Source organism: Colobus angolensis, unplaced genomic scaffold, assembly GCF_000951035.1.
Source record: "Colobus angolensis palliatus isolate OR3802 unplaced genomic scaffold, Cang.pa_1.0 Scaffold134, whole genome shotgun sequence".
Classification (NCBI taxonomy): domain Eukaryota; kingdom Metazoa; phylum Chordata; class Mammalia; order Primates; family Cercopithecidae; genus Colobus; species Colobus angolensis.
In genome coordinates, this window is record NW_012114422.1 from 2,928,450 (window position 1) to 2,955,863 (window position 27,414).

Here is a 27,414-nt window from a genome sequence, read left to right on the forward strand (position 1 = left end):
GATGGGTGTGGAAAGGCAGCTCACTGTAGCAAGTGCTGGGGACTCAGTCGGGGTCTTGGAGAAGCAATTATTTATAGCAAGAATGTTTCATAAATGGTATCTGATAGAGTCAAGGGTAGTGGGGAATAAAAACAAGTGGCTTAGAAATAATTATAGATCTAAAGTCAACAAAATACTTTTCTTCTAATGTAAAAATACATACTTTTTTTAGAGGGAGGGAGAACAACTTAAACCAGAAAACACCTTCATATTAATCATTCTTCTCATATACTTCAAATTTGTACTTAATGCCTTTCTCCTCTTGGACATCAGAGAGAACACCTGGGTATCTGTAAAAGAAAAAAAATATATAATTAAATTATGTGTCCATTACAAACACAGCTTCCGTCATTCTCAGTTTAAATGCATCAATAATGCATAAAGCAAATAAAAAGTTTTCCTTTTTTCTTCACAATGGTAAACCACTGTCAAGTTGGATAAATATCATGCAAATATACTACATATGCAAATAATAAGAAAAAAACTGTAAACTATATAGAAAGTTAGAAAACAAAAAGTATAATTTCTCCTCTTTTGTTTCCTTTAGATTCCTCATTCTCTCAAAAACCAGTTAGCAGTTTCCCTTGTATCTTTCCTCTCTATCACCCAGCTAATAGGAAATTTCCTAAGAACTTTTGGCAAGACTTACATTTGGTATCACATTTCTTGTGTAAGCAAAAGACAAAATAGAACCTGAAGCTGTTTAGGGCATAACTGAAATTATGTGCCCTGGACAGTGACAGGTTCTCTGCTTCAGTTTGATTGATGGACATCACACTGCTCTAATTCCACAATGTGTGGCAGATTGTAATTCCTTTATTAGGATCTGCTATTCCTGTTCCCTAACTCTCACTTAAGCCTGTGTTCTCTTCAGCTTCCCATCCAAAACCCAGCTTCTCCACTGAGGAATCTTCTGACCATTCCAGCCTCCAATGAACCCCAATCTTTGGTTACTTCTTCAGTACTATGCAGGCTGCACCCCAGTATGCTCCAGGTAGTCAGGAACACTTGCTTGAATCAGACTGTGCTTCATTCTGGTTCTGCTGTGTGACATGCTTCTGAGCCTGGCTGTCAAAGTCTTCATCCTTGTAAAAAATTTAGCATTGTTGGCCAGGTGCAGTGGCTCATGCCTGTAATCCCAGCACTTTGGAAGGCCAAAGTGAGTGGATCACTTGAGGTCAGGAGTTCAAGACCAGCCTGGCCAACATGGTGAAACCCTGTCTCTAACAAAAATACAAAAATTACCTGGGCATGGTGGTGGGTGCCTGTAATCCCAGCTACTCAGGAGGCTGAGGCAGGAGAATTGCTTGAATCTGGGAGGCGGAGGTTGCAGTGAGCCAAGATGGCGCCACTGCACTCCAGCTTCCATGACAGAGCAAGACTCCGCCCCCACCCCAAAAAACCAAAAAAGAATGTAGCATTGTGCCTAACACATTAAGTGTTCTATAAATGGTGTCTACTAGTATTATTGGTTTGTTTCATTTCTCTATTTTTAAAACTCATTGTAGGCAGGGACAACACAGTAAACGTTTAAGTCTTGTGATAGTCAATACATTGCTGAGTAATAACAGACATTAACCTTTGCTGACTAATTAGAGATTATGCAATTTTGGTAAAAAAAATTAGGGGTACAAAGTAATAAAATTATAGGGAAAAAGATGCTTTCTGGAATGATTTATATTTCAGAGGAAGAAGCAATGTTTCTATTAACCATTTTCTATTATAATTTTAGTCTCTCTGAAATGAGTCATGAAAAGTAAGATCTACATACATTTTTGGTGCAAAATTCTCAAGTGTCAAGATTGTCAGTTCATAAGACAAAAGCGACATATCAAGAAGTTTCTGGGTCGGGGGCGGTGGCTCACACCTGTAATCCCAGCACTCTGGGAAGCTGAGGACGAGGCGGGTGGATCATCTGAGGTCAGGAGTTCGAGACAAGCCTGGCCAACATGGTGAAACCCCATCTCTACTAAAAATACAAAAATTAGCCAGGCATGGTGGTGGGCACCTGTAATCCCAGCTACTTGGGAGGCTGAGGCAGGAGAATCGCTTGAACCTGGGAGGAGGTTGCAGTGAGCCAAGATCATGCCACTGCACTCCAGCCTCGGCAACAAAGACTGTATCTCAAAAACAAAAAATAAACCAAAAAACCAAAACATAATTAAAATCAAGACTCTACAGGAAGCACAGGTTCAGGAGCAAAGGGGCAGCTGAGTAATGTGGACGAGTATGCCAGCATCCTGACAGGAAGTTGTAGGGTCAGAAGAAGAAACATCAGCCTATCCAAAACCTGCTTCAAGGTGTCCATTGACAAGGGGCATCTGTCCCAGCTCTGGAGCCAACTACTGCCTCCACAGGCCTCTTTTAATCTCTATTCTCTTTGACTACATGGTCACACAGAAGATTGTTAACTAGAAGTAAAAGTCTGTTGGGGGCTCATTAAGTAGAAAACTGCCGATATAAAATATCTGGGCCTGCTGGTTTGGTTGGGGTCTAGTGTGAAATAGTCTGAGACAGATTTCTTCCAGGTAAGATGAATGAGAGCAGAGCCCTAGAGGGCAGTCTGGCACAGTGCTGTTGAAAAATCGACTGCCCAAACAATGACCTACAGGGATGAAGGCAGACACAAAGTAAAACCACCTTACTTTATTAATATGACCTTCTGCTCTGGCTTCCATCACTTGTGGCTCCTTCTACATTCTAATTTTATTCTCTTCTTGCCTCACAAGTTCTCTCTTTCATCTGTATTTCACTATACTAGCATGTTTTATTTTTTAAAACGGGAAGAATAGTGTTAATAAAAGACATTATATTTGAACAGAAACCTATATAACCACAAGAGGTTAACTGATAGAGACAACGGGGCTTAAACTAAGTGAGTAGCTGTGGGGAAAGGGATAGGGGAGGTGGAGAATGACCAAAGTTTATATTTGGACAGTAGAAAGCAAATCCAAGTTCCCCAGCGCACGGAGATCTGGAGAGAAAGCTGCTCCAGAATTGAGCAATGTTAGTTTTCCAGGGACAAGGTATATTCACTTTATCTTCACAGGTCTCCTTTTTCTCTAGAGAATGAAGGACTGACTTATTCTAGGTCTCCCGTTAGAGAATTCCCTCCATTCCATTAAAGAGGCTGTTATGATGTCATGTTAGTAGATGCCTGAAAGTACAAATGACCATCAAATGTTGCAATGGAAGAGTTTTTTGCTTTCTCCCATAGCCTTGTTTAGAATCTCCACTTTGGAGCAATTTCCTTATTCCTATCTCAATCTATTCACTATTAAAATTTTCTAAGACATTTAAGAAGTACTACCAATCTGTCACAAACTCTTTCAAAATCACAGAAGGGAAGAGAGCACCTCCTAATTCACTCTATGAGGTCACTTTTATCCTGATAACGAAACCAGGGGAAGGCATTAAAAAAAAAAACAAAAACAAAAACTGTAATCCCAGCACTTTGGGAGGCAGACGTGGGCGGATCATGAGGTCAGGAGATCGAGGCTATCCTGGCTAACGTGGTGAAACTCCGTCTCTACTAAAAATACAACAAATTAGCCGGGTGTGGTGGTGGGCACCTGTAGTTCCAGCTACTCAGGAGGCGTGAACCTGGGAGGCAGAGCTTGCAGTGAGCTGAGATTGTGCTGCTGCACTCCAGCCTGGGTGACAGAGCGAGACTCCGTCTCAAAAAGAAAAACAAACAAACTATAAATCACCCCTTCTGAATATAAATGCAAAAATCTTCAACAAAATACTAGCAACCTAAGCCTAGTAACATATAAAAAGGATTAGATACCATTACCAAGTAGAATTTATCCCAGAAAAATTGGTTTAACATGAAAATCAATGTGATATACCATATTAATAGTATATTAAAGTATTAGTATAAAAGACAAAAACCACATGATCATCTTAATAGACTCAGAAAAAGTATGCCACAACAACTATAATACTCTCATGATAAAAAATACTAAATAAACTAGAAAGAGAAGGGATCTTCCTCAATGTGATAAAGGCACTCACAGCTTAAATCACACTTGATGAGAGAGAAAAGCTTCCCCTCTAAGATTAGGAACAAGACAAGTAAGTCTGCTCTTGCTATCTTCTAGTCAACACTGTATTGACAGGTCTAGCCATGGCAATTAGGCAAAGAAAAAAGTAAAAAACATCCAGATTAAAAAGGAAGAAGTAAACCTATATTTGCAGATGACATTATACTGTAGAGAAAACCCTAAGGAATCTACTAAGAATCAGAATTACTAAATGAGTTCAGCAAGGTTGCAAGATACAAGATCAATAAACAAAAATTACTTGCATTTCTGTAAATAGCAATGAACAGTCTGAAACTAAAGAAAACACCATTTACAACAGCATCAAAAGGAATATAATACGTAAGAATGAATTTAACACTGAAAGGTATAAAACACTGCTGAATGAAATAGGACCTAAACAAGGGGAAAGACATCACATGCTCAGGGTTTAAAAGACTGAATTTTTTTTTTTTTCTTTTTTGAGACAGAGTCTTGCTCTGTCACCCAGGCTGGAGTGCAATAGTGTGATCTTGGCTCACTACAACCTCTGCCTCCCAGGAACAAGCAGTTCTCCTGCCTGAGCCTCCCAAGTAGCTGGGATTACAGGCATGTGCCACCACGCCCAGCTAATTTTTTGAATTTTTAGTAGAGATGGGGTTTTGCCACGTTGGTCAGGCTGGTCTTCAGCTCCTGACCTCAGGTGATCTGCCCCCCTTGACCTCCCAAAGTGCTGGAATTACAGGCGTGAGTCACTGTGCCTGGCCTTTTTTTTTTTTTTAAAATAACATTATACTTACTCTGGCAGAAGTTTATATTTCTCCAAATCAATTTCTGGAAGAAAGGTGTCACTTTCAAAGTCTTGCATGATCCTTGTCACAAATAGTTTAAGATGGCCTGGGTGATTCATGGCTTCCTTTGAAATAAAACATCAATTTTCTTAATGTGTGTCAAAAGACATAGAAACTCTAAGATTTATGTTTAGTTAGTTTATACCAAGTATTGAAAATATGCTTGGTACTGCCAAAGCATATTATTAAAATATCCTATTATTTCATCTGGGGTGCTGCAAAGTATGCCTTAGTTATATTGAGAATGACACTAACCGTTATCAATAATTTTGACAGACTGAGTTTAAATATAGTCTGGCCTCCAGTTTGCTTACAAGAACTTTTTAATTTAAGCATTCTCTTTTATTGTTTTCCCTTTGGCTGTTTAGAGTTAAGAGCCCCAAATTATCTAGTAGCTCTCCATAGAAAAATTTACATAAACATGTATGAATAAGATAGTACAATTTAATGAGACCTTGACTATGGAAACCCCCAAGAGCATACTTAGTACATATACATAAAATTTAGTAATGCTTCCAATTCTCAGAAGATAATTACCATGCTAGTAGGTAGGTAATTTATTCTGCTTCTTCTTGCTAACAATTGTATTAACATTTGGCTTAATATTGTACATGACTTTTCTAACTACTCCCTAAAATATGGTTGATAATTTCTATAGAAAAAGTTGCCCTGGAATGAATGTTGTAAAATTCTCATTCATAAAAACTATGTCTTAATTGCAATTCTAAGAAAGCAGTAATTCTTGATCTTAAATAGCTTATAGAAAACACACACACATACACAGACATAACAAATCCAAGTGTTTATTTTTAAAATTCCAAATAAGGGTACAGAACAAATTTTACTTTTTATTTTCAAAACGTCATTTTATATTAAATCATTTATTATCTTTGCTACAACCAAATAGATGCTCTACCAATTCTTACTGTACCAAAAATTTAAAAAGTGGAATGCAGAGTCCCCTCTTATTTGCAGTTTCACTTTCCAGTTTGTTATCTGTGGCCAACTGCGATCTAAAAATATTAACTGGAAAATTCCAGAAATAATGAATAAGATTTAAATGACATGCTGTTCTAAGTAGTGTGAAGAAATCTTGTGCTGTTCTGCTCTGTCCTGCCTAGGACGTGAATTATCAGTTTGTCCTGCACATGTTGTGTATGTTACCTGCCCCTTAGTCACTTAGGAGCTGTCTGGATTATTAGATTGACTGTGGTGGTGAAGTTCTGTATTAAAGTGGATTATAAGCCGGGCGCGGTGGCTCATGCCTGTAATGCCAGCACTTTGTGAGGCTGAGGCGGGTGGATCACCCGAAGTCAGGAGTTCGAGACCAGCCTGACCAACATGGAGAAACCCCGTCTCTACTAAAAATACAAAATTACCCGGGCATGGTGGTGCATGTCTGTAATCCCTGCTACTTGGGAGGCTGAGGCAGAAGAATCGCTTGAACCTGGGAGGCGGAAGTTGTGGTAAGCTGAGATTGCACCATTGCACTCCAGCCTGGGCAAAAAGGCAAAACTCAGTCTCAAAAAAAAAAGGGTGATTATATAAGCAAACCTTCTGTAAAGGGAGAGATGGTAAATATTTTAGGCTCTGAGGGCCATAGGGTTTCCTACCTTTGTAGGCCACAGACAGTACTGAACGAATAGGTGGAGCTGTGTTCCAATGAAACTTTCTTTACAAAAATAGGCTGAGGTCTGATTTGGCCCACAGAAGATAAGCCTGAATGATACCTACAAGCTGTTGTGATGTGTGGTAGGTGGATAATGTAAAAATATCATTTGAAGATTCTACTTCCTATTTATCTATATATAGATTTATCATATTATATAAATGCATTTATGTACTTATATTGCTTAAAGAATACATTTTCTAGTGACTATGGTAATGAATCATTCAAAGTGTGGTAGGCACTGAACAAAATAAAGAAATAACTTGTTTTCTTAGAAGAAATTCATACTTGGATGAAAATATCAAGTAAAAAATACCCATTTTCTTCTATCACAAATTGAGAAAATAAGAGGTTCTAGAAACAGGAGCCCAAGAAACTGAGAGTTTTTTTTTTTTTTTTGAGACAGAGTCTCACTCTGTTACCCAGGCTGGAGTGCAGTGGTGTGATCTCAGCTCACTGCAACCTCTGCCTCCTGTGTTCAGGTGATTTTCCCACCTCAGCCTTCCAAGTAGCTGGGACTACAGGGGCCCGCCACCACACCCAACTAATTTTTGTATTTTTAGGAGAGATGGAGTTTCACCATGTTGGCCAAGCTGGTTTTGAACTCCTGACCTCAAGCAGTCCACCCACCTTGGCCTCCCAAAGTGCTGGGATTACAAGGCCTCCATCTAACTCTTCTTTCAAAAATAATTTCAGTGTATATATCTTACCACAAGACCACCCAAATGACAGAAACTGATTTTTCTTCCTCCTCATAAATGTTAATTTTTCATTAGTGTTTTAAAAGGCAAAGAATTCTATTATCCTAAAAAATTTTAAAGCTGGAAGTCATTTGGTATTAAAAAAGGGGTATATTGGCCAGGCGCAGTGGCTCACACCTGTAATCCCAGCCCTTTGGGAGGCCGAGGCGGGCAGATCAGCAGGTCAGGAGGTCAAGACTATCCTGGCTACCACGGTGAAACCCCGTCTCTACTAAAAATACAAAAAAACTAGCTGGGCGAGGTGGCGGGCGCCTGTAGTCCCAGCTACTCGGGAAGCTGAGGCAGGAGAATGGCGTGAACCCGGGAGGTGGAGCTTGCAGTGAGCCGAGATCATGCCACTGCACTGCAGCCTGGGCGACAGAGTCTCGACAGAGTGGAGTCTCGACAGAGTGAGACTCCGTCTCAAACAACAACAACAACAGCAACAAAAAACCAAAAAAAAGTGGTTGAGGAAGTTTTGTGCTTGTAATAAATTCATATACATCTAGTTAGTGTATATCAACTGAGAGCCCCAACCCTTTCTCAGTAAGAGATATATTCATCCTGAAAGACAAAGGGTAACTCAAGTGTATCTAGGGTACATTCAGGTAGCAGAAACCAGTGCAGTGCAACTACAATTCTCAGGAAAAGATTTAGAATGGATTTTAAATTGGAAACATCAATTATTCTTTGATTTGAAAGTAGACTGGTACTGGAGAGATGTTGGTCACAGGATACAAGATTTCAGTTACATAGGAGGAGTAAGTTAAAGAGATCTATTGTACAACATCTATTATTTTATAGTTAATAAATGTATTCTTGAAAATTGCTAAGAGAGTAGACTTTGTTCTTACCACACAAAATAAGTGGGTAATACATATGTTAATTAGCTCCATTTAGCCATTCTACAATATATACACATTTCAAAACAACATGTTGTACATAATATATACATATGCAATTATTTGCCAATTAAAAAGATAAATAGGCTGGGTGCTCACGCCTGTAATCCCAGCACTCTGGGAGATCAACTGCTTGAACCCAGGAGTTCAAGACCAACCTGGGCAACATGGCAAAACCCTGACTCTACAAAAAATACAAAAATTAACCAGGCATGATGGTGTGTGCCTGAAGTCCCAGCTACTTGGGAGGAAAGGTGGGAGGATTGCTTGGGCCTGGGAGCTCGAGGCTACAGTGAGACAGTGCCACTGCACTCTAGCCTGGGTGACAAAGCAAGAACCCGTCTCAAAAATAAATGAATAAATAAATAATAAATAGGCTATAAATAATAAATAGCCTATAAAAGATAGGCTGATACAGACTAAAGTATTTATTTTTGCATTTCTATTTAGTTTGTATAGTATCAAACAACAAATAATTTGAACTGACAACAAATAATTTACAGTACAGATAATGTGCTGCTTCCTATACTCATGGCTTAATTTTTTAAAGGTTCAGACAATGAGTTATATCTGTTTTCTTCCACTTCCTTTAAATGGCAGGGAAGCTGAAAGAAAGTAGAATAGAACATTTCTTTTTATTTACCAATAACTACACTTACCTTATAAACAGAACTGCCACCAACTATCCAAATCATGTCTACTTTATTTGCTAATTCTGGTTGTTCAGTAAGTTTTAAGGCATCATCCAGACTTCTGGCAAGAAAATGAGCTCCTTCTGGAGGTTCCCTGAGGTTAAAAAAAGAATTACACATAATTTTTGTAAAATCCATCCATACTAGTCAAATAATCTGACTAAGAAGCAGTGAATATAGAATTAAAATCATCATAAATATGAATCCTTTCAACAAGAAGCACTTAACATCAGTATGGCCTATGAGCAATAATTCAGCCTACATTTGTACATCTATGGCTCACATGAATCATGAAACAGAACCAGGTGATATCCTGTGGTATCTCTTGTGGAAAACCATCAGAATAGGAGTTATTTCCGGAGGGGTGGGATAAAGATTCACTTGGACAGGGCAGGAGAGAACTTTCTGGGGATGGTAGGTACTATTCTGTATTTTTGATAGGGCTGGGGTTACACAGGTGTATACATTTACCAAAACTTAGCAAATGTACATTTAAGACTTGTGTCTCATGTAATAGTTTCTTCAGAAGAAAAAAAACTGTAAAAGACAGAATAATTGTATTTATTTATTTATTTATGAGACAGAGTCTCGCTCTGTTGTCCAGGCTGGAGTTCAGTGGCACGATCTCGGCTCACTGCAAGCTCCGCCTCCTAGGTTCACACCATTCTCCTGCCTCAGCCTCCCGAGTAGCTGGGACTACAGGCGCCCACCACCATATCTGGCTAATTTTTTGTATTTTTAGTAGAGATGGGGTTTCACCCTGTTAGCCAGGATGGTCTCGATCTCCTGACCTGCTGATCTGCTCACCTCAGCCTCCCAAAGTGCTGGGATTACAGGTGTGAGCCACCGTGCCCGGCCAAGACTGAATCATTAATGGTATGAATGATGAAGTATTTAGGTGGAAATACACTAATGTCTGCAGTTTATTATGAATGCAAAAATGAAAAAGATCGATTGATAGATGAATGAAGATGTGATGAAACTAGTAGAGTAAAATGTTAATGGTAGATCTAGGTGGATGGTTTACTGTAAACTTCTTTCTGTATGTGTGAAGATTTTCCTGATAAAATATTAGAAAAAGAGTGATATGTTTGAATGACTGCAGAAAAGCTTGGAATAACATTCAGACTGTTAATATGTCATTACCTTTGGGAATGGGGAAAGGATTTTCATGCTTCAAACATTACAGGAATGGGTGAAGTATTAAAAAATGAGCTTATTATTATGTAATTAAAATCCAAGAGGGAAGAAGTTAATTAATTCCAGTGTTTACTCAGGGGTGGTCCAATATTTTGGCTTCTCTTGGCCACATTGGAAGAATTGTCCTGGGTCACACATAAAATACACTAACATTAACGATAGCTGATGAGCTAAAAAAAAAAAAAAAAGAAAAGATCTGTGCATAATGTTTTAAGAAAGTTTGCTACTTTGTTTTGGGTGGCATTCAAAGCCATCCTGGGCCACTCTGAGGCCTGTGGGTCATGGGCTGGACAAGCTTGGTGTACGCTGACTAGCTTAATCTCTCCCAATCTCTGAAACTATTTTGTTGGTCATGGTGGGGGGTTGCAATTCCCTTTATAAATGATGAAACCTGTGGAACTAGGCTTTCGTAGTAATTAGATACACAACAGAAATTACAATTCAATGTCAAGTTTTTAGCCTGCTGCTTTAACAAGATTATATAATTGCCCTTGAACTCATAGTTATAATAAGGATTAATCAAGAACTTGATTGCCTCCTCCCTCTCCCTCCTAATATATATTTTACTTATTTTATTCTGTCATTCTTCAAAGAATTAGGTTAGAGCAAAGAATATACTTTGACTCAGGCTGGAAAAAAGACATGGAGGCCAGGGAGAAGTTACATAAGCCCAGGTTATCTCCTAAGGTATCAGGGCAGTTGCAGGGACCAGGTTGGACTAGGCTCTTCAGAGAGAGAACTGAATCTAGAAGAAACAAAGATTTGGAGTTGGGAGAGAAGAGAGTTTATAAACCAATGATGGCCAAAACAAAGCTGTGACGGTGTTGGTAACTGCAGATGTGACGACCTCCTTGCCCTTTTGTAGTGAGTGTGGAAAAGAAAGTGAAGAACAGATTAGCCAGGCGTAGTGGCTCATGCCTGTAATCTCAGCACTTTGGGAGGCCAAGATGGGCAGATCACCTGAGGTTAGGAGTTCCAGACCAGCCTGGCCAACATAGTGAAACCTCGTCTCTACTAAAAGTAGAAAAATTAGCTGGGCATGGTGGCGTGTACCTGTAATCCCAGGTACTTGGGAGGCTGATACAGGAGAATCACTTGAACCCAGGAGGCAGAGGTTGCAGTGAGCCGAGACTGCACCACTGCATTCCAGCCTGGGTGAGACAGTGAGACTCTGTCTTAAAAAAAACCCAACTTCTGCCACCACAAAAAAAGCCAAAAAAAAAAATTAAAGATAGAGCAAAGTTCGAGATTTAAGTTAAAGCAAAGGTATGAAGAATATGCTTCTGTAAAATGTGGCTATTTAGCAGTTTAGAGTTCAGTATCACAGGAAACACTGGACCTCCAGGTGGGTAAAAAAGAACATGCAAAAAGCTGAGCTAGTGTTTGAGTTCATCAGCCCTTACACAGCACAAGTGCTAGAAATTAATACAGTAAATGACAAATAGGAAGCATCCAATATAGTGACGTATTTCACTGCTGAATTTCTTTCCTACAATTATTTTAAACCAATCCAGATCGGATTCCCTAACAAAGGGGAGTTGGTATGTGGTAGCATACGTATTCTTTGTTAAGAAATGTGTGGACATGCTTGATGTTTCTGTGACTGAGTGTTGAGGGTTTACATGAAGACTAAATGAGATAATGTACACACTGCATTTAACTGGCAATCGTACGTGGTACTATCATTCCTTTTTATAGATGAGGAAACTGAGCCTGAATGGTTAAGAAACTACTGGTCACACAGCCAGGAAATGATGGACCTGGGAGTTGAACTCCAGCACCCTGACTTTGAAACTTGAGCTGCAACTTGTTACGTGGACAAAAGACTTCAGTTGGTGCCTGTGGGCTACAGGGGCCTCTGATTCAGGGGCCCTTAGACATCAGGATGGTAGGGCTTAGATTAGGTGGAACCCTGACTCTTGTCCTCTGGCCTTATCTGATTACTCTGGGTACCATATAAACATTATCCTTTTTCACTGTTCCTGATGTGAGGATGGCCAGTGGAATTCTGGCTCCATTTCCCCAGGGAGCGTTGGGAAACCACTCAAAAAAACAAAAAAACCTGAAATGGAATGGTGTCTTAACCAGAACGCAAAAATACACCCTCAATTTAAGACTTCTCACACTGAGCCTTTAAAAATGGGGTTCCCTACTAAGCCATACCTCATTTTATTGTGCTTCAAAGATACTGAGGTATTTTTCTTTTTTACAAATTGAAGGTTTGTGCCAACTCTGCACTGAGCAGGTCTATTGGTGAAGTTTTTCCAACAGCATGTGTTCACGTTGTATCTCTATGTTACATTTTGGTAATCCTCACAATATTTTAGACTTTTTCATTATAATATGTTTTGGGGATCTTGCTGCTACTGTTGCAAGTAACTGTTATGGGGTGCCATAAATCATGTACTTTTAAGATGGTGAACCGATACATGTTGTGTGTTCTGACAGCTCCACTAACTGGCTATTCCTGTTTCTCTCCCTCTCTTCTGGCCTCCCAATTCCCTGAGACACAACAATATTGAAATGAGGCCAATTAGTAACCCTATAATGGCCTCTAAGCGTAGGAGTGACAGGAAGAGTCGCATATTTCTCATGTAAAATCAAAAGCTAGAAATGATTATGCTTAGTGAAGGAAGCACACAGCAAAGCCAAGACAGGCCAAAAGCCATGCCTCTGGCATCTAACAGCCAAGTTGTAAATACAAAAGAAAAGCTCTTGAAGGAAACTAGAAGTGCTATTCCAGTGAAAATGTGAATGGTAAGAAAGCAAACAGCCTGGCCGGGTGCGGTGGCTCACACCTGTAACCCCAGCACTTTGGGAGGCCGAGGCGGGAGGATCATGAGGTCAGGAGATCGAGACCATCCTGGTTAACACAGTACAACCCTGTCTTTACTAAAAATACAAAAAAATTAGCCAGGCGTGGTAGCCAGCGCCTGTAGTCCCAGCTACGCGGGGGGCTGAGGCAGGAGAATGGTGTGAACCTGGGAGGTGGAGCTTGCAGTGAGCCGAGATCACACCACTGCACTCCAGCCTGGGTGACCGCGAGATTCTGTCTCAAAAAACAAAAACCAAAAAACAAAGAAAGCAAACAGCCTTATTGCTGATGTGGAGAAAGCTGAGTGGTCTGGATAGATCTCACCAGCCACATTACCTTACACCAAAGCCCAATTTAGAACAAGGCTTTAACCTTCTTTAATTCTGTTAAGGCTGAGAGAGGTGAGAAAGTTATAGAAGAAAAGTTTGAAACTAGCAGGGTTTGGTTCATGATGTTTAAGGAAAAAGCTGTCTTCATAAGAAAAAAGTACAAAGTGAAGCAGCAAGTTTATCCGGAAGATCTGGCTAAGATCATTGATGAAGGTGGTCACACTAAGAACAGGTTTTCAATGGAGACAAAATAGCCTGCTATTCAAGGAAGATGCCATCTAGGACTTAATAGCTATAGAGGAGAAGTCAATGCCTAGTTTCAAAGTTTCCAAGAACAGGATGATTCTCTTGTTGGGGGTTAAGGCAAGCTGATGACTTTCAGTGGAAGCAAATGCTCATTTACCATTCTGAAAATCCCAGGGCTTTTAAGAATTATGCTAAATCTTCTCTGCCTGTGCATTAGAAATGGAACAATGAAACTTCGATGACAGCACATCTGTTTACAGCATGGTTCACTTAAATATTTTATGCCTAATGTTGAGACCTACTGCTCAGGAAGGAAGATTTCCTTTCAAAATATTCCTGCTCATTCTGCAGCCCATGGATCAAGGAGTAATTTTGACTTTCAAGTCTTACTATTTAAGAAATACATTTTCTAAGGCTGTAGCTGCAATAGTCAGTCATTCCTCTGATGGATCTGGGCAAAGTAAATGGAAAACCTTCTAAAAAGGATTCACTATTCTAGATGCCATTAACAACATTCATGATTCATAGGAGGAGATCAAAATATCAACATTAACAGGAGTTTGGAGTTAGTTGATTCCAACCCTCATGATGGCTTTGAGGGGTTTAAGACTTCAGGGGTGGAAATAACTGCAGATGTGGTGGAAATGGCAAGAGAATTAGAATTAGAAGTGGAGCCTGAAGATAGGATGGAATTGCTGGAACCTCATAAAACGTCAGTGGATAAGGAGTTCCTTCTTATGGATGAGCAAAGCAACTGGCTTCTTGAGATTAAATCTACTCCGGGTGAAGATGCTGTGAACATTGTTTGGCCACGAAAGATTCAGAATACTACACAAACTAAGTTAATAAAGCAACAGCAAGGTTTGAGAAGATTGATTCCCATTTTGAAAGAAATTCTGTTGTGGGTAAAATCCTATAAAATAGCATCACATGCTCCAGAAAAATCTTTCATGAAAGGAAGAGTCTATCAATGCGGCAAACCTCATTGTTTTATTTTAAGAAATTGCCACAGCCACCCCAGCCTTCAGCAACCATCACCTTTATCAGTCAGCAACCATCAATATCAAGGAAAGACACTCCATAGTGAGAAGATTATGACTCACTGAAGGCTTGGATGATTGTTAGCATTTTTTAGTCATATTTTCATTAAGGTACATTTTTTTAAAGATATAATACTACTGTACATCTATTAGACTATTACTATAGTGTAACTATAACTTTTCATATGCACCGAGAAACCAAAAAATTCATGTGACCACCTTTATTGTGATATTTGCTTTATTTATTGCAGTGGTCTGGAACTGAACCTGCAATATCTCTGAGGTATGCCCATATTAAAAACTGGGTATGCTCCGGCCTCATAATGGAATACTATGCAGCCACTAAAAATATTTACAGGACTTTATTTTCTAATATATGAGGGAAAAAGAGGTGGGTTACAAAGTGGTACTACGTGGGATGGTTCTATTTTTATAAATCACCTATGTACTATTCATTGTGTGATTTCTGAATCCCTACTTTGCTAGGGGTTATGCTAGATTCTGGGGACAGAGATAAAATATGCAGTCCCTGCACTCAAAGAGATTGTGATGGCAGTCAGAAATATCTTAGCAGTGACTACAATGTACGAAAGGGCATACAATGAAGACGTGCAGAGGACGCTTCATGGGAACGCAGGGCAAGGGTGATGAGGGAAAATACTCCTCAGGGCATGATTCCTTAACCGAGTGTCAAAGGAGATAAAAACACATGCAAAGGCACAGGCATTACAGACTACAATCGAAGTGTAGTATAGAATTTTATTTTAATCATACTAAAGTTATTTAACACAAGAAAGCTCTGAAAAAGTTGAGGGTAGCAGAAAAGTAAACTGTGGTGAGGTTTAAAACAGGGTAGGCCGAACGTGGTGGCTCGTGCCTGTATCTCAGCACTTTGGGAGGCTGAGGTGGGCAGATCACCTGAGGTCAGGAGTTTGAGACCAGCCTGGCCAACAGGGAGAAACCCCATTTCTACCAAAACACACAAAAAGTAGCTGGGCATGGTAGTGCATGCCTGTTATCCCAGCTACTTGGGAGGCTGAGGCAGGAGAATTGCTTGAGCCAGGGAGGTGGAGGTTGCAGCGAGCCGAGATCACACCATTGCCCTCCAGCCTGGGTGACAGTGGGTCATTTTTGTCATACCCAGCTAAATCAGAGTTGAGGGGACAGGGGAAAAAAGCATTCAGGGTATAAAACATTGCTCCAAGAATGTAATTTTCTGTGAGCCTGACTGCTGGAACTGCTTGTTGTGACTTGAAACCGGTTTTATCTACAGCTTCTGAGATAACTTGCTGCAACTCTAGAACTAATTTTGCCCATTACTCACTGCTCACCAGTCAGAGCTTGCCAGTGCCCCCAAACCTTAGTGCCAATGAACTTTCTCAAAAAGTGGTAACATTTCTCCTTTTAAGTAAAACCTCTAACCTTCCCTTTGTTCTTCAGACATATGGAAGGCTACCTGTCTGCATGTATGCCCTAAACTGCAATGTTTTTCTTCCCAAACAAAATGTTAAATTTAGAGATTAATCTCAACATTTTTATTTTGCCTTTGATAATACTAAAAGGTTGGGAGAGCAGAGCATGGTGAAGATAGAAAAAAAAGGAATCCAGAATGAAGTCAGGGGAGATGAGAGAGTTGATTTAGGTGGCGGTGGATTTTTGTCTCAAGATCGAGGGAAACAACAACGAAATAATATCTTAAGGTGAAAATGAGATCATGTTCATGTTCACTGTGATTTCGTTAATATATTAATGTGTATGTTCTATCAGATATAAAGTAGCAAGTTTGTGTGTGTGTGGGGAGCAGGGCGCGGGGCAGCGGCAGGAACTGATGCCTATACCCTTCCGTGTGCCAGAAACTTTACATACAAAATTTCAGTGAGTCTTCAAAATCACCCTAAAAAGTTGTCATTATTCATCTCATTTAATAGGTAAGGGAAGAACCTTCAACAAGGCTTACTTGTAACCTGCCTAAAGTCACAAAGTTACTAGGGGCCATAGCAGATATCAGAAACCAGGTCAGTCAGTGTTTGCTACTCCAAGTGTGTGAGTGGTATGGGGAGAGAGATCTGCACCTTCAAGAAGTTTTAATCACTGTGGAGACTCTGACAGTGAGATTGGAAAAAATTATGACATGAAATTTAGTTAACTTTCATGGATGGGAGACTATTTAAATCTTGTAACATGGAGGCAATTTTGGATTTTCTAAAGATAGTGTCAAGGCTACTATAGCATTGCAGTAAAACTTGTTTATTTAATTTTGGGTTCCAACGAGTGTTTTTTTTTTTTTTTTAGATGGAGTCTCTCTCTGTTGCGCAGACTGGAGGGCAGTGGCATAGTCTTGGCTCACTGCAACTTCCACCTCCTGGTTCAACAGCTTCTCCTGCCTCAGCTTCCTGAGTAGCTGGGATTACAGGCGCTCGCCACCACACCTGGCTAATTTTTGTATTTTTAGTAGAGACAGGGCTTCACCATTTTGGCCAGGCTGGTCTCGAACACCTGACCTTGTGATCTGCCCACCTTGGCCTCCCGAAGTGCTGGGATTACAGGTGTGAGCCACTGTGCCTGGCTGGTTCCAAAGACTTTTAAAAGTCACTTTATTGATAAAAATCACATACCATAAAATTCACCCTTTTAAAGTGTACAGTTCAGTGACGTTTAGTACATTCACAGAGTTGTGCAAGCATAACTCCTATCTACTTTTAGAATATTTCCATCACCAAAAAAAAAAAAAAAAAAAAATTTTTGTTTTTATAGGGGTCTTTCCCCCCCTTCCCCCCCAAATTTTTTTTTTTTTTTTTTTGACGGAGTCTGGCTCAGGCTGGAGTGCAGTGGCCCTACCTCGGCTCACTGCAAGCTCCGCCCACGGGGTTCACCCATTCTCCTGCCTCAGCCTCCCAAGTAGCTGGACTACAGGCGCCCGCCATCGGGCCCGGCTAATTTTTTGTATTTTTAGTAGAGACAGGGTTTCACCGTGTTAGCCAGGATGGTGTCGATCTCCTGACCTTGTGATCCGCCCTCCTCGGCCTCCCAAAGTGCTGGGATTACAGGCGTGAGCCACTGTGCCCGGCCTCACCTCAAGTTCTTTTAAAGCCACAACTTGATTGTCTAGACAACTTCGGAAAAACATTTTCCCCCAATACCTTACTAAGGAAATATTTACCCTAAATAACTAGTGTTTGGTAGAAAATTTGTGATTACCTTGAAGATTCAGTTTCTTCTTACACTCGGGGAGAGGGGTGAAAAATGAAGTCTCTTTAGAGCTGACATAAGCAAGTGATTTCCATGCATAAATCTCTGTCCTTTCATTCAAGAGTGCCTGGCACTCAGCAGGTGCCCTCTCTATGTGTGGGACTGACCAACAAGGAAGGAAGCGGGAGGAACAACAACAACAAAAAAGAACTCTAACATTTTTTACTAACTGGTATCACTATTTCCCTGGCATGCTTGATAATAAAGACTTTAAATTTTCTTAGCCTTAAAAAAAAAAGCACAAGACACCAACATATATTATACATAAATACACAAGAAGCAACCAAACCCAATTACATGCATCACAGGGAGGCCGTAAAAAAAAATTACACTCATTATCTTTGAGGAGAAATGCTGGCTCAAATGAACATCTCCCCAACTGAGATTTCTTTCTGTTTGAGCTCAAGCTAGCCATAAACAAACCTGAGTAGTATTCAAAAATGTCAGTAAAGAGTTTCTTGGAATGGCGATATAGTCTGTGAATTTGAAATATACCAAGGAAAGAGATAATCAGAGCATCCTAGCAACCAGAAGAAAGAATAGCATGAAGATGGAAGCAGGCGGCAAGATGCCTATCAAATCTGCCCCGTCGCCCAGAGGCAATCAATGCAAATATTCTATACACTTTCTTCTGGGTTTTTACCTATGCCTTTCTAGGAAGAACTTGGGAGAAAATCTGTGTAAGTCTGAATCCCCTTAGCCTATATAGCTGTGTAGATCTTTCCTTCCCATAGTGTTAACTTGGCTAGGATACAGTTCTTGGTTATTCAGATACTGTATCTAGGTGTTGCTTTGAAGGCATTTTGTAGATGTGATTACAATTCAGTTTTTATTTTTTTTGAGACAGGGTCTCACTCTGTTGGCTAGGCTGGAGTGCAGTGGCACTATCCTGACTCACTGCAACCTCTGCCTCCCGGGAACGACAGGTACACGCCACCACGCTGGCTAATTTTTTTGTAGAGATGGGGTTTCATTTTGTTGCACAGGTTGGTCTCAAACTCCTGAGCTCAAGCGATCCACCTGCCTTGGCCTTCCAAAGTGCTGGGATTGCAGGGGTTGGCCACTGTGCCAGGTCGGACTTTAATCTGAGTGGGCTGATTCAATCAGTTTAAAGGCCTTGAGAGTAGAGTTGAGGCTTTCCTGAAGAAATTTCACCTGTACTGCTTTAGCCCCTGCTGGAGAATTCCAGCTTGCCCTTTCTGATGGCCTGCTTTACAGATTTTTGGACTCACATACCCAGTCCCCATAATTGTGTAAGCCAATTCCTCACAATAAAACTCTTTAACATACCTATTTCTATCTACTACTGGTTCTGCTTCTTTGGTTGAATTTTCATTAATATCCATGGGAAAATAATACTATGACCACTGTTCCCAAGCAAGTAATGCCCTAGGATACTGCGTTCTTTTTGGTGATGATATTATTAGACTAAGAATGATCAACATGCCAGATCCCAGACTTTCCCCTTAGGTCCTGACATGGTTTGGCTGTGTCCCCACCAACATCACACCCTGAATTGTAATAATCCCCACGTCAAGGGTAGTACGAGGTGGAGATAAATGAATCACAGGGAGGGTGGTTTCCCCCATGATGTTCTCGTGATAGTAAGTTCTCATAAGATCTGATGGTTTTATAAGGGGCCTTTCTCCCTTAGCTCAGCACTTCTTCCTGCCACCATATGAAGAAGGACGTGTTTGCTTCCCCTTCCACCATGATTTTAAATTTTCTGTGGCCTCCCCAGCCATGAGGAACTGTGAGTCAATTAAATCTCTTTCCTGTAAAATTGCCCAGTCTTGGCAGTTCTTTATAGCAACATGAGAATGGATTAACACAGGTCCAATTCTGGCCACCCCTCAACCTCCCAAGCCATTGGAGTTGACTTCCTGGGCAGTCTTAATATGATTACCCCTCCCACTCTCCAGTCGCCAAGGCGTATCTAGGCTTCATGAACTGCTGACTCCAACCCTGGATTGGGGTACAGGAAAATTCTTATCAGAGGCTAACTGGAGATACTTGCTTCTCTCCAGGATCTCTAGAACCATTTCAATACTTTGAAATTTTTTACCTTCAGACACTGGGTAATGAATGTTAAGTACAAAATATTACTGGGTATTGTGGTTAACTAGGAATAATAGAGCAGAAGATTATGACCCATTTCAGCCCATCCTAAAATTCACATTTTATTGCACTTAGGGTTGGGTCCAGAAAGGAGATCATCACTTAATTTTAGCAAGTCCCAAAACATAGTTGTTTTGACTTTATGTGAAACTACAAGTTACTGATTATACTGTAAAATTTATATTTGAGCCTACTGAATGATGGTTCAAGAAAACTTGCAAATCTGATACCAGTGAGATATTTAATGTTTATTGTAACTTTTCAAGGTGATGAAATCAATTACTCAGCTAGTAGAAGAAATTATTGCCATGTAGTATAAATAATTGCTTATTTTCTATAATCACCTTTGTGATATTAAGCAGCCTCATCAATAGCTCCTTTTATGCAATTTCATTTTATCATATACTGATCTCCACTATAAGACATGATTTTCTTGTGGTGAATTTATGTTAAGGTACTTACTTGAGTTCTCTGCTGAGAACTAAATTAATTCTACCCTTTAAAGGTCGATTCTTCTCAGGAATGGAGAACCAAGTCTTCTTACCCATAATCACCAGATTCTGTTTACCTATAAAATCACAAAGCCTAAGTATATTTTGGGAATATACATGTATTTTCATATATTTATATACAACAAGTCCTTGAATAACATCGTTTTCTTTTAACATTGATGAGAAAAATAATCAATTCCTGGCCAGGGCCCCCTGTCTGTGTGGAGTCTGCATGCTTTTCCCATGTCTGCATGGAGTTTCTCCAGGTACTCCAGTTTCCTTCCATATCCCAAAGACATGCACATTATTATTCTTAAATGTATGTATAGCTCATATTTATTTCAGTGTTTAATATTAGAAGTGTTTTCGGCCTTCATTTAGAAGTTTGGTGATGTTTTTGTGACCAGCAATATGCCCTAGGAACTTAAGTAGCCTATGGTAAAATTGGTTTTGCTATACATTGTTTCACTTAGAGTCACAGTTTCCAAGATGAGGTTAAGTGAGGACTTAGTGTAGGTATGTGCATAGATATGACTGACATCCTGACATTTAGTGGCTCTCCTTTAAAAAAAATAAACTTAAAAGTCTTACCAAAATTCATACTTATCACTTATGGCCTAAATATAACTATTTTTCCCTTTGGCATTATCCAATTTATATCCAATATTTACTTTTAATCAACTGCAATTGTGTATAACACAGTAACGAGTAAAGATTCTGGGGAGGCAGAGGCAGGCGGATCATGAGGTCAGGAGATCCAGACCATCCTGGCTAACACGGTGAAACCCCGTCTCTACTAAAAATACAAAAAATTAGCTGGGCGTGGTGGCTGGTGCCTGTAGTCCCAGCTACTCGGGAGGCTGAGGTAGGAGAATGGCGTGAACCCGGGAGGTGGAGCTTGCAGTGAGCCGGGATTGCGCCACTGCACTCCAGCCTGGGAGATAGAGGTGAGACTCCGTCTCCAAAAAAAATAAAAAAATAAAAAAATTCTGAGTCAAAGTGCTCAAGTTGAATGCATTTTGTCATCCACAAGACAAATCGTGTTAATCCCTTGTGGATTACTTTCTTTATCCATAAAATAGAGATAACAATAGTTCCTGCTTCTAGGGTTGTTGTGGGAATTAAAGACTTAGAATAATGTTCAGCCTCTAATCAGTACTGTCAAAAGTGTTTGATATAATTGTATTATTCATATTTGTGTACTTTGTAGATTGATATTAAATCATACTTTTAAAAATAGCTGCTTAATGTTCCACTCAATTGCCCTCAAACATGTTTAATTATGTCTCTATCCTACCCTTTTAACGCTTCTATAAAAACTTTTTACATATAGCATCCACTTTGGGTCAATTTCTTAGGAGAGTAACTTTGAGACTCAGCTATCTGAACCAAAGAAACATCAACATTACCAGACCATACTGGGATTTTTGAGAGTGGTTTTTATCAATTCTTTAGCTATAGGATCTCATCATTATCTCTACCAGTGACCTAAGTGTCAAATCCAAATGCCTTGTTATCTGTCCCATTCAAGAGCTGCAGCATCTGCTCCTTTCTTACTGTTTCTGTTTCCTCTGCCATATCTTCTCTTACAACCATAAATATCCAGGTCTCTTAGGTTTTAAACGGGGCATCTCTCAACCCCCACATTCTTTTCCTTGGTTATTCCCTTCCCTCCAATAGTTCAATCCACCTAGATCCCCGTGCCTGAAATTATCCTAGATGTCCTAGAGGCACCTCATCATTACAATGGTACATTATTCTCCACTCCTTTACATGTCATGTCAGCTTTCAAACTGAAAATCTGAGCGTTCATCCTTGATGGATCATCTTTAAATTCCTGATCTCCAAAATCCAGGGTCATGTAACCTTAAAGATTTTTTACCCTCTCTTCTCCATTGCCTTTGTTCAGGCCTTATCTCTTCCAGCAGCTCTTCCAAAGGCCTCCTCTGCTTTCCTTTCCGAGTGCTAACCTCCACTGAAGCCTTCACCCAGCTGCCAATTCTGCCCCATGCCTGATAATTTGCTCGTGCGTTAACATAAAATTTCTAAGACAAAAAAATTTTAATAATGGTAAATGAACCTTGGGAACTGCATACAGATCCATAATAAGAGAAAAGGTCCCAGATTAACACGGAAAACTTTCCATTTAAATAACATTTGCATTGGTAAACTTCATCAACCAAGACCCTACTTAATCCTACATTACCTTCTACTGAAGAGGTTGTGGTCATTCTCTGGAAATATCTGAATTCATTCCTACAAGTTAGAGAAACAGCGTTACTGGAAACATTATTGTCAGGCCTCTGAGCCCAAGCCAAGCCATCGCATCCCCTGTGGCTCGCACGTATACGCCCAGATGGCCTGAAGTAACTGAAGAATCACAAAAGAAGTGCAAATGCCCTGCCTCACCTTAACTGATGACATTCCACCACAAAAGAAATGAAAATGGCTGGTCCTTGCCTTAAGCGATGATATTATCTTGTGAAATTCCTTTTCCTGGCTCATCCTGGCTCAAAAAGCTCCCCTACTGAGCACCTTGTGACCCCCACGCCTAACCCGCCAGAGAACAACCCCCCTTTGACTGTAATTTTCCTTTACCTACCCAAATCTTATAAAACAGCCCCACTCTTATCTCCCTTCGCTGACTCTCTTTTCCGACTCAGCCCGCCTGCACCCAGGTGAAATAAACAGCCACGTTGCTCACACAAAGCCTGTTTGGTGGTCTCTTCACATGGACACGCATGACAATTATCCCTTAAGCTCCAGTTCTAAGGCACCTGACAAACGGAGAGCTGCGGGCAGGGGTGAGGTGTTTTCTCCAGAGCTGGGACTTTGCCCTGGGCGAGGGCGCTGCAGGGCAACGACCTCACCCGGCAGCAAGATCCGGGCAGAATTATCAGCAACTTTGCCTCCCGCGCAGCAGTAAAGGGGAATCCAGTCGGGCCCACCCTTCCTGCGAGCGCAGACCGCAAGTTTGGCCCCATCCTCTCGCCGGGAGTCGGCCCGGCGCGTCCCACCTAGATACCCCGACAGCGGGTAGCCTGCGCCAGTCTGGATCCCATCGCCCCGACCTGGCAGATACCTGAGCGGCGGCCAGGGCAGGTCCCCATTCTTGCCGATGCCCATGTTCTGGGACACAGCGACGATGCAGTTTAGCGAACGAACCATGACAGCAGCACCTCCGAGCCCGCTCATTAAAACGAAATGCGCGGTCAAGATTGGCGCGAAATTGTGGCCGCCCCGTCCCCTCGTTCCTATTTGTGCAGGCGAGGCCCCGCCCCCCGTCCTGGCGCACGGCGAAGGTCACGGCGTGCTCGCGCCCGCAGACGCCTGGGAACTGCGGCCGCGGGCTCGCGCTCCCGGCCGGGCCCTGTCCCCGGGCTGCCATCCTTGCCCTGCCATGTCTCGCCGGAAGCCTGCGTCGGGCGGCCTCGCTGCCTCCAGTCCAGTCCCTGGGAGGCAAGCTGTTTTGAGCCGATTCTTCCAGTCTGCGGGAAGCCTGAAATCCACCTCCTCCCCCAGGGGTGCAACCGATCAGGTGGACCGTGACGCCGCAGCGCCCCCAGCGTCCACTTTTCCGCCCCAGCTGCCGCCGCTCGTGGTAGGTTCTGTCCGGGACGGGGAAGGGCTGTCTGGGCCGGTAGGCGGGGCTTGTGGGTGAGGCGGGCGGAGGTGGGTACTGTCCGCCAGATGACGGGGCTGGAGGAGGAAGGGGCGGGCTGAAGAAGGGGAAGGTGGGAAGAGCCCAGGCGGGGCTACAAACTAGGTGAAGCGCTGAAGTTTTTAGTACTTCCATTTGAGGAGAGTGGCTAAGGTTACGCAGGTGTTTAATGGCAGGCGTGAGACAGGAACTCAGGTCTCCTGACTCGCATTCTGATAAGGGGGCTTGTGGGTAAGGGGTGCGTCTTTTAACCTCCATCTTTTTTTTTTTCTTGGTGGTCGAAGAGTTTTACAGATTTAAAAAGTGCTGGATTGGGTGACTAGAAGAAAGCTGCCGTTAGGTCTCCAGTTTTCAAGGCTGCAACAGCATTGCTCAATATTTCAAATCACTACGGTTAAAAGTAGTCATATTGTGCAGTTCCCCAGTGAACACTTTTTGTAGTTTAGATTATAAAATCTGAAATACAATTTGGGTGGATAAAGTTTCTTAGGATGGTATAGATGTGATTAATCACGGAGTCCTTCCTGTTGCCATCCTTCAACGCAACAAGTACGTTTGTTTGTTTTTAGACGGGAGGTACTGCCACGGGAAAAGCCCAAGGGTGACCCCTCACTGGGGTCACCTGCACAGTATTTTTCAAACTGAGGGTGGAAGGGCATTGAAGACTGGTATTTAGCCACCTACCGTGTTTTAATATAAGTGACAGCTTGGGTGCTTCAAAATCTTGTTCCCTTCTTATATATTTCTCCCTTAGAGGGATTACTTCTCTTATTTTTTTTTTTTTGAGGCCGACATTTTCATGAATTCACCAAAAGTTTGCACCCACCATTTAAAGGGTAGTTGGTGAAGGACTTATGTATGCTTTTGGCAAGTTTTCTGCCAAGAAAAAGTTCATAATCTTGTCACATCTTTAGTGATGAACATAAACCATTTAAACAGGAAACATTTAAATTGGAATGACCATGTCAAAAATGATACTGTTCTTTTATTATGTATCTTTTCCTTTCTGTGCCTTTGCTACATAGCTGTTTTTTCTTTTTTTTTTTTTTTTTGAGGCGGAGTCTCGCTCTGTCGCCCGGACTGGAGTGCAGTGGCCGGATCTCAGCTCACTGCAAGCTCCGCTTCCCGGGTTCACGCCATTCTCCTACCTCAGTCTCCGGAGTAGCTGGGACTACAGGCGCCCGCCACCTCGCCCGGCTAGTTTTTTTGTATTTTTAGTAGAGACGGGGTTTCACCGTGTTAGCCAGGATGGTCTCGATCTCCTGACCTCGTGATCCGCCCGTCTCGGCCTCCCAAAGTGCTGGGATTACAGGCTTGAGCCACCGCGCCCGGCCGCTGTTTATTTCTTAGAAGTATTTTATTTAGCATATGTAAATAGGGTGATTCAAGTTTTATAATTCGAGAAAGCTGAAGGCTGATTGAGTCAAGACAGGTAGCAGCCTTGGTTTCAATTAATTCTAAACAGGGCTTGAGTTGCTGAGACTCCTGACCTCAGTCATCAGACTCTACCTTGTCTTTTATAGTGTTAAAAACAGTTCACCCATAGACTTTTCCAGTGCTAAAAGTAGGGGATTCTTTGAAGAATGGATGGCAAGGAACTTGTCATTCAGATGTAAGGTTTAAATTACTTCACATACCTCAGGCCTTCTCAGAATAGAGATAACACATCATTTTCTAACCTTCCCGATATAGGCTACAGAAATTGACAGAAGTAAGAAGAGACCGTTGGAAAATGATGGACCTGTTAAAAAGAAAGTAAAGAAAGCCCAACAAAAGGAAGGAGGAAATGATCTGGGAATGTCTGGCAACTCTGGTGAGTTGTGGGGGATTCTTTTCTCGCTCAGTCATGGCCTTATTATTCTGGAATTCTCCAGAGGGTAGAAGAGTATATTAGAATTGTGTCTTTTTTCTTTGTGGAGAAAGGTCCCCTTTGTTCCTGAGCAGAGTGGCCCCCTATAGGTGATGGTGATGTGTATAGGACGTTAAGGGGATGGTAGAGCTAGAATTCTGCAATTTAACTGTAGTTCTCCCAACTTTCTCCTTTATTCCTTCTAGCTATTTTTGTCCTGATTATAAAATTAAAACATTCTTGCTACAGAAATTTCAAACGGTACAGAAATTTGGAACGTAGGCAGTGATAGACCCCATAATCCCTCCCTTTGAGTGAGGCCCACTGCTAATTGGTGTTCTGTATATACTTCTAGATTTTAAAAATTTATACGTGTGTATATGTGCATACTCATAAGCTCACAAATTAGTTTGTTTAATTATATTTTACAAATTATATTGTATACTAATTTACTACTGTCTTTTTCTACTTAATAGAAAATTTTGAACAATTTTCAGTATCAGGACCTGTAAATCTACTCTCCCCCCCTTTTTTTTTTTTTTGCTTAGAGCTGCTCTTTGTGTATGTAAAAGGCATTGAATAAAAACAGCATGCCTAGGCTGGGCACGGTGGCTCACACCTGTAATCTCAGCACTTTGGGAGGCCAAGGCAGGTGGATCATCTGAGGTCAGGAGTTTAAAACTAGCCTGGCCAACATGGTGAAATCCTGTCTCCACTAAAAATACGATAATTAGCTGGGCGTGGTGGTGGTTGCCTGTAATCTCAGCTACGTGGGAGGTTGAGGCAGGAGAATCACTTGAGCCCAGGAGGTGGAGGTTGCAGTGAGCCAAGATTGTGCCACTGCACTCCAGCCTGGGCGACAGAGCGACACTCTGTCTCAAAACAAAAAACAAACGAACGAAAAACAGCAAAAAAAAAAAAAACCCAGCCTGCCTGAGTGCCTGCGTTCCTGGATTTCTAGAGGTGCTGTTGCATATAGACAGTTGAGCGGATTTTTCTCTGGTTTTATGGTATCAGAAAATTTGTGATAAGGGAAGACAGGAAATCCATCTTTATTCATTATCCCCAGGAAATTAGGTAAAGAGAATGAGAAAAAAGAAAAAAGTCCCAATTCAGTAGAGGTATCTGTCCAATGGAGATATATGTAAAATATTAATCCTTCCATTAAAGGTAAAATTTGGATTTAGGGTCAACATGAAAGCTTTAGTATGAAATAACTACAGGAATGGAGATGTGTGGCTAAGGAGAAAAGTAAATCTAAAACTTCTCCTTTCTGGAGGGGGCATGCAAGAAGGCATGACTTGAGAGAATTTGTCACGTGTTAATGTTACAATTCTGGGGCTGCCTACCTTTCATTGCTTGATTACTCTGTATAGACCCATTTTTTAGGTCTACAAGCACTGAATAAGCAACTATGATTTTTATTCTAGAGGCTTTTTGTAGCTCATTAATTTTTCCTAAGAATGCTTTTTGCCTTCTATTTTTTTTTTTTTTTTTTTTT

The 27,414-nt window shown here is 41.2% G+C and overlaps 2 protein-coding genes across 6 annotated transcripts in view; one reads left to right on the forward strand and one right to left on the reverse strand.

Annotated features, from left to right (window-relative positions):
- DHFR (dihydrofolate reductase) lies at positions 1-24,032 on the reverse strand. Of its 5 annotated transcripts, none has more exons than XM_011934339.1 (6): positions 23,486-23,850; positions 22,610-22,659; positions 20,375-20,480; positions 8,883-9,009; positions 4,862-4,977; positions 165-329 (listed from the first exon to the last, which is right to left on the reverse strand). In XM_011934339.1, the coding sequence occupies exons 1-6, from the start codon at positions 23,596-23,598 to the stop codon at positions 251-253; spliced, it is 591 nt and encodes a 196-aa protein (XP_011789729.1). In that variant the 5' UTR covers positions 23,599-23,850; the 3' UTR covers positions 165-250. The 5 variants fall into 5 exon arrangements, with proteins under 5 accessions (XP_011789731.1, XP_011789733.1, XP_011789729.1 ...); XM_011934340.1 differs by having other exon boundaries at positions 183-329; positions 4,858-4,977; positions 23,486-23,959; XM_011934341.1 differs by lacking the exon at positions 22,610-22,659 and having other exon boundaries at positions 1-329; positions 23,486-23,634.
- The window catches only part of MSH3 (mutS homolog 3), a 228,733-nt gene continuing 225,052 nt past the window's right edge, over positions 23,734-27,414 (forward strand). The window contains exons 1-2 of the mRNA XM_011934338.1: positions 23,734-24,004; positions 25,757-25,877. Of these exons, the coding sequence (XP_011789728.1) occupies positions 23,804-24,004; positions 25,757-25,877 (322 nt within the window). The 5' untranslated portion in view covers positions 23,734-23,803. The remainder of the gene's footprint in view (positions 24,005-25,756; positions 25,878-27,414) is intronic.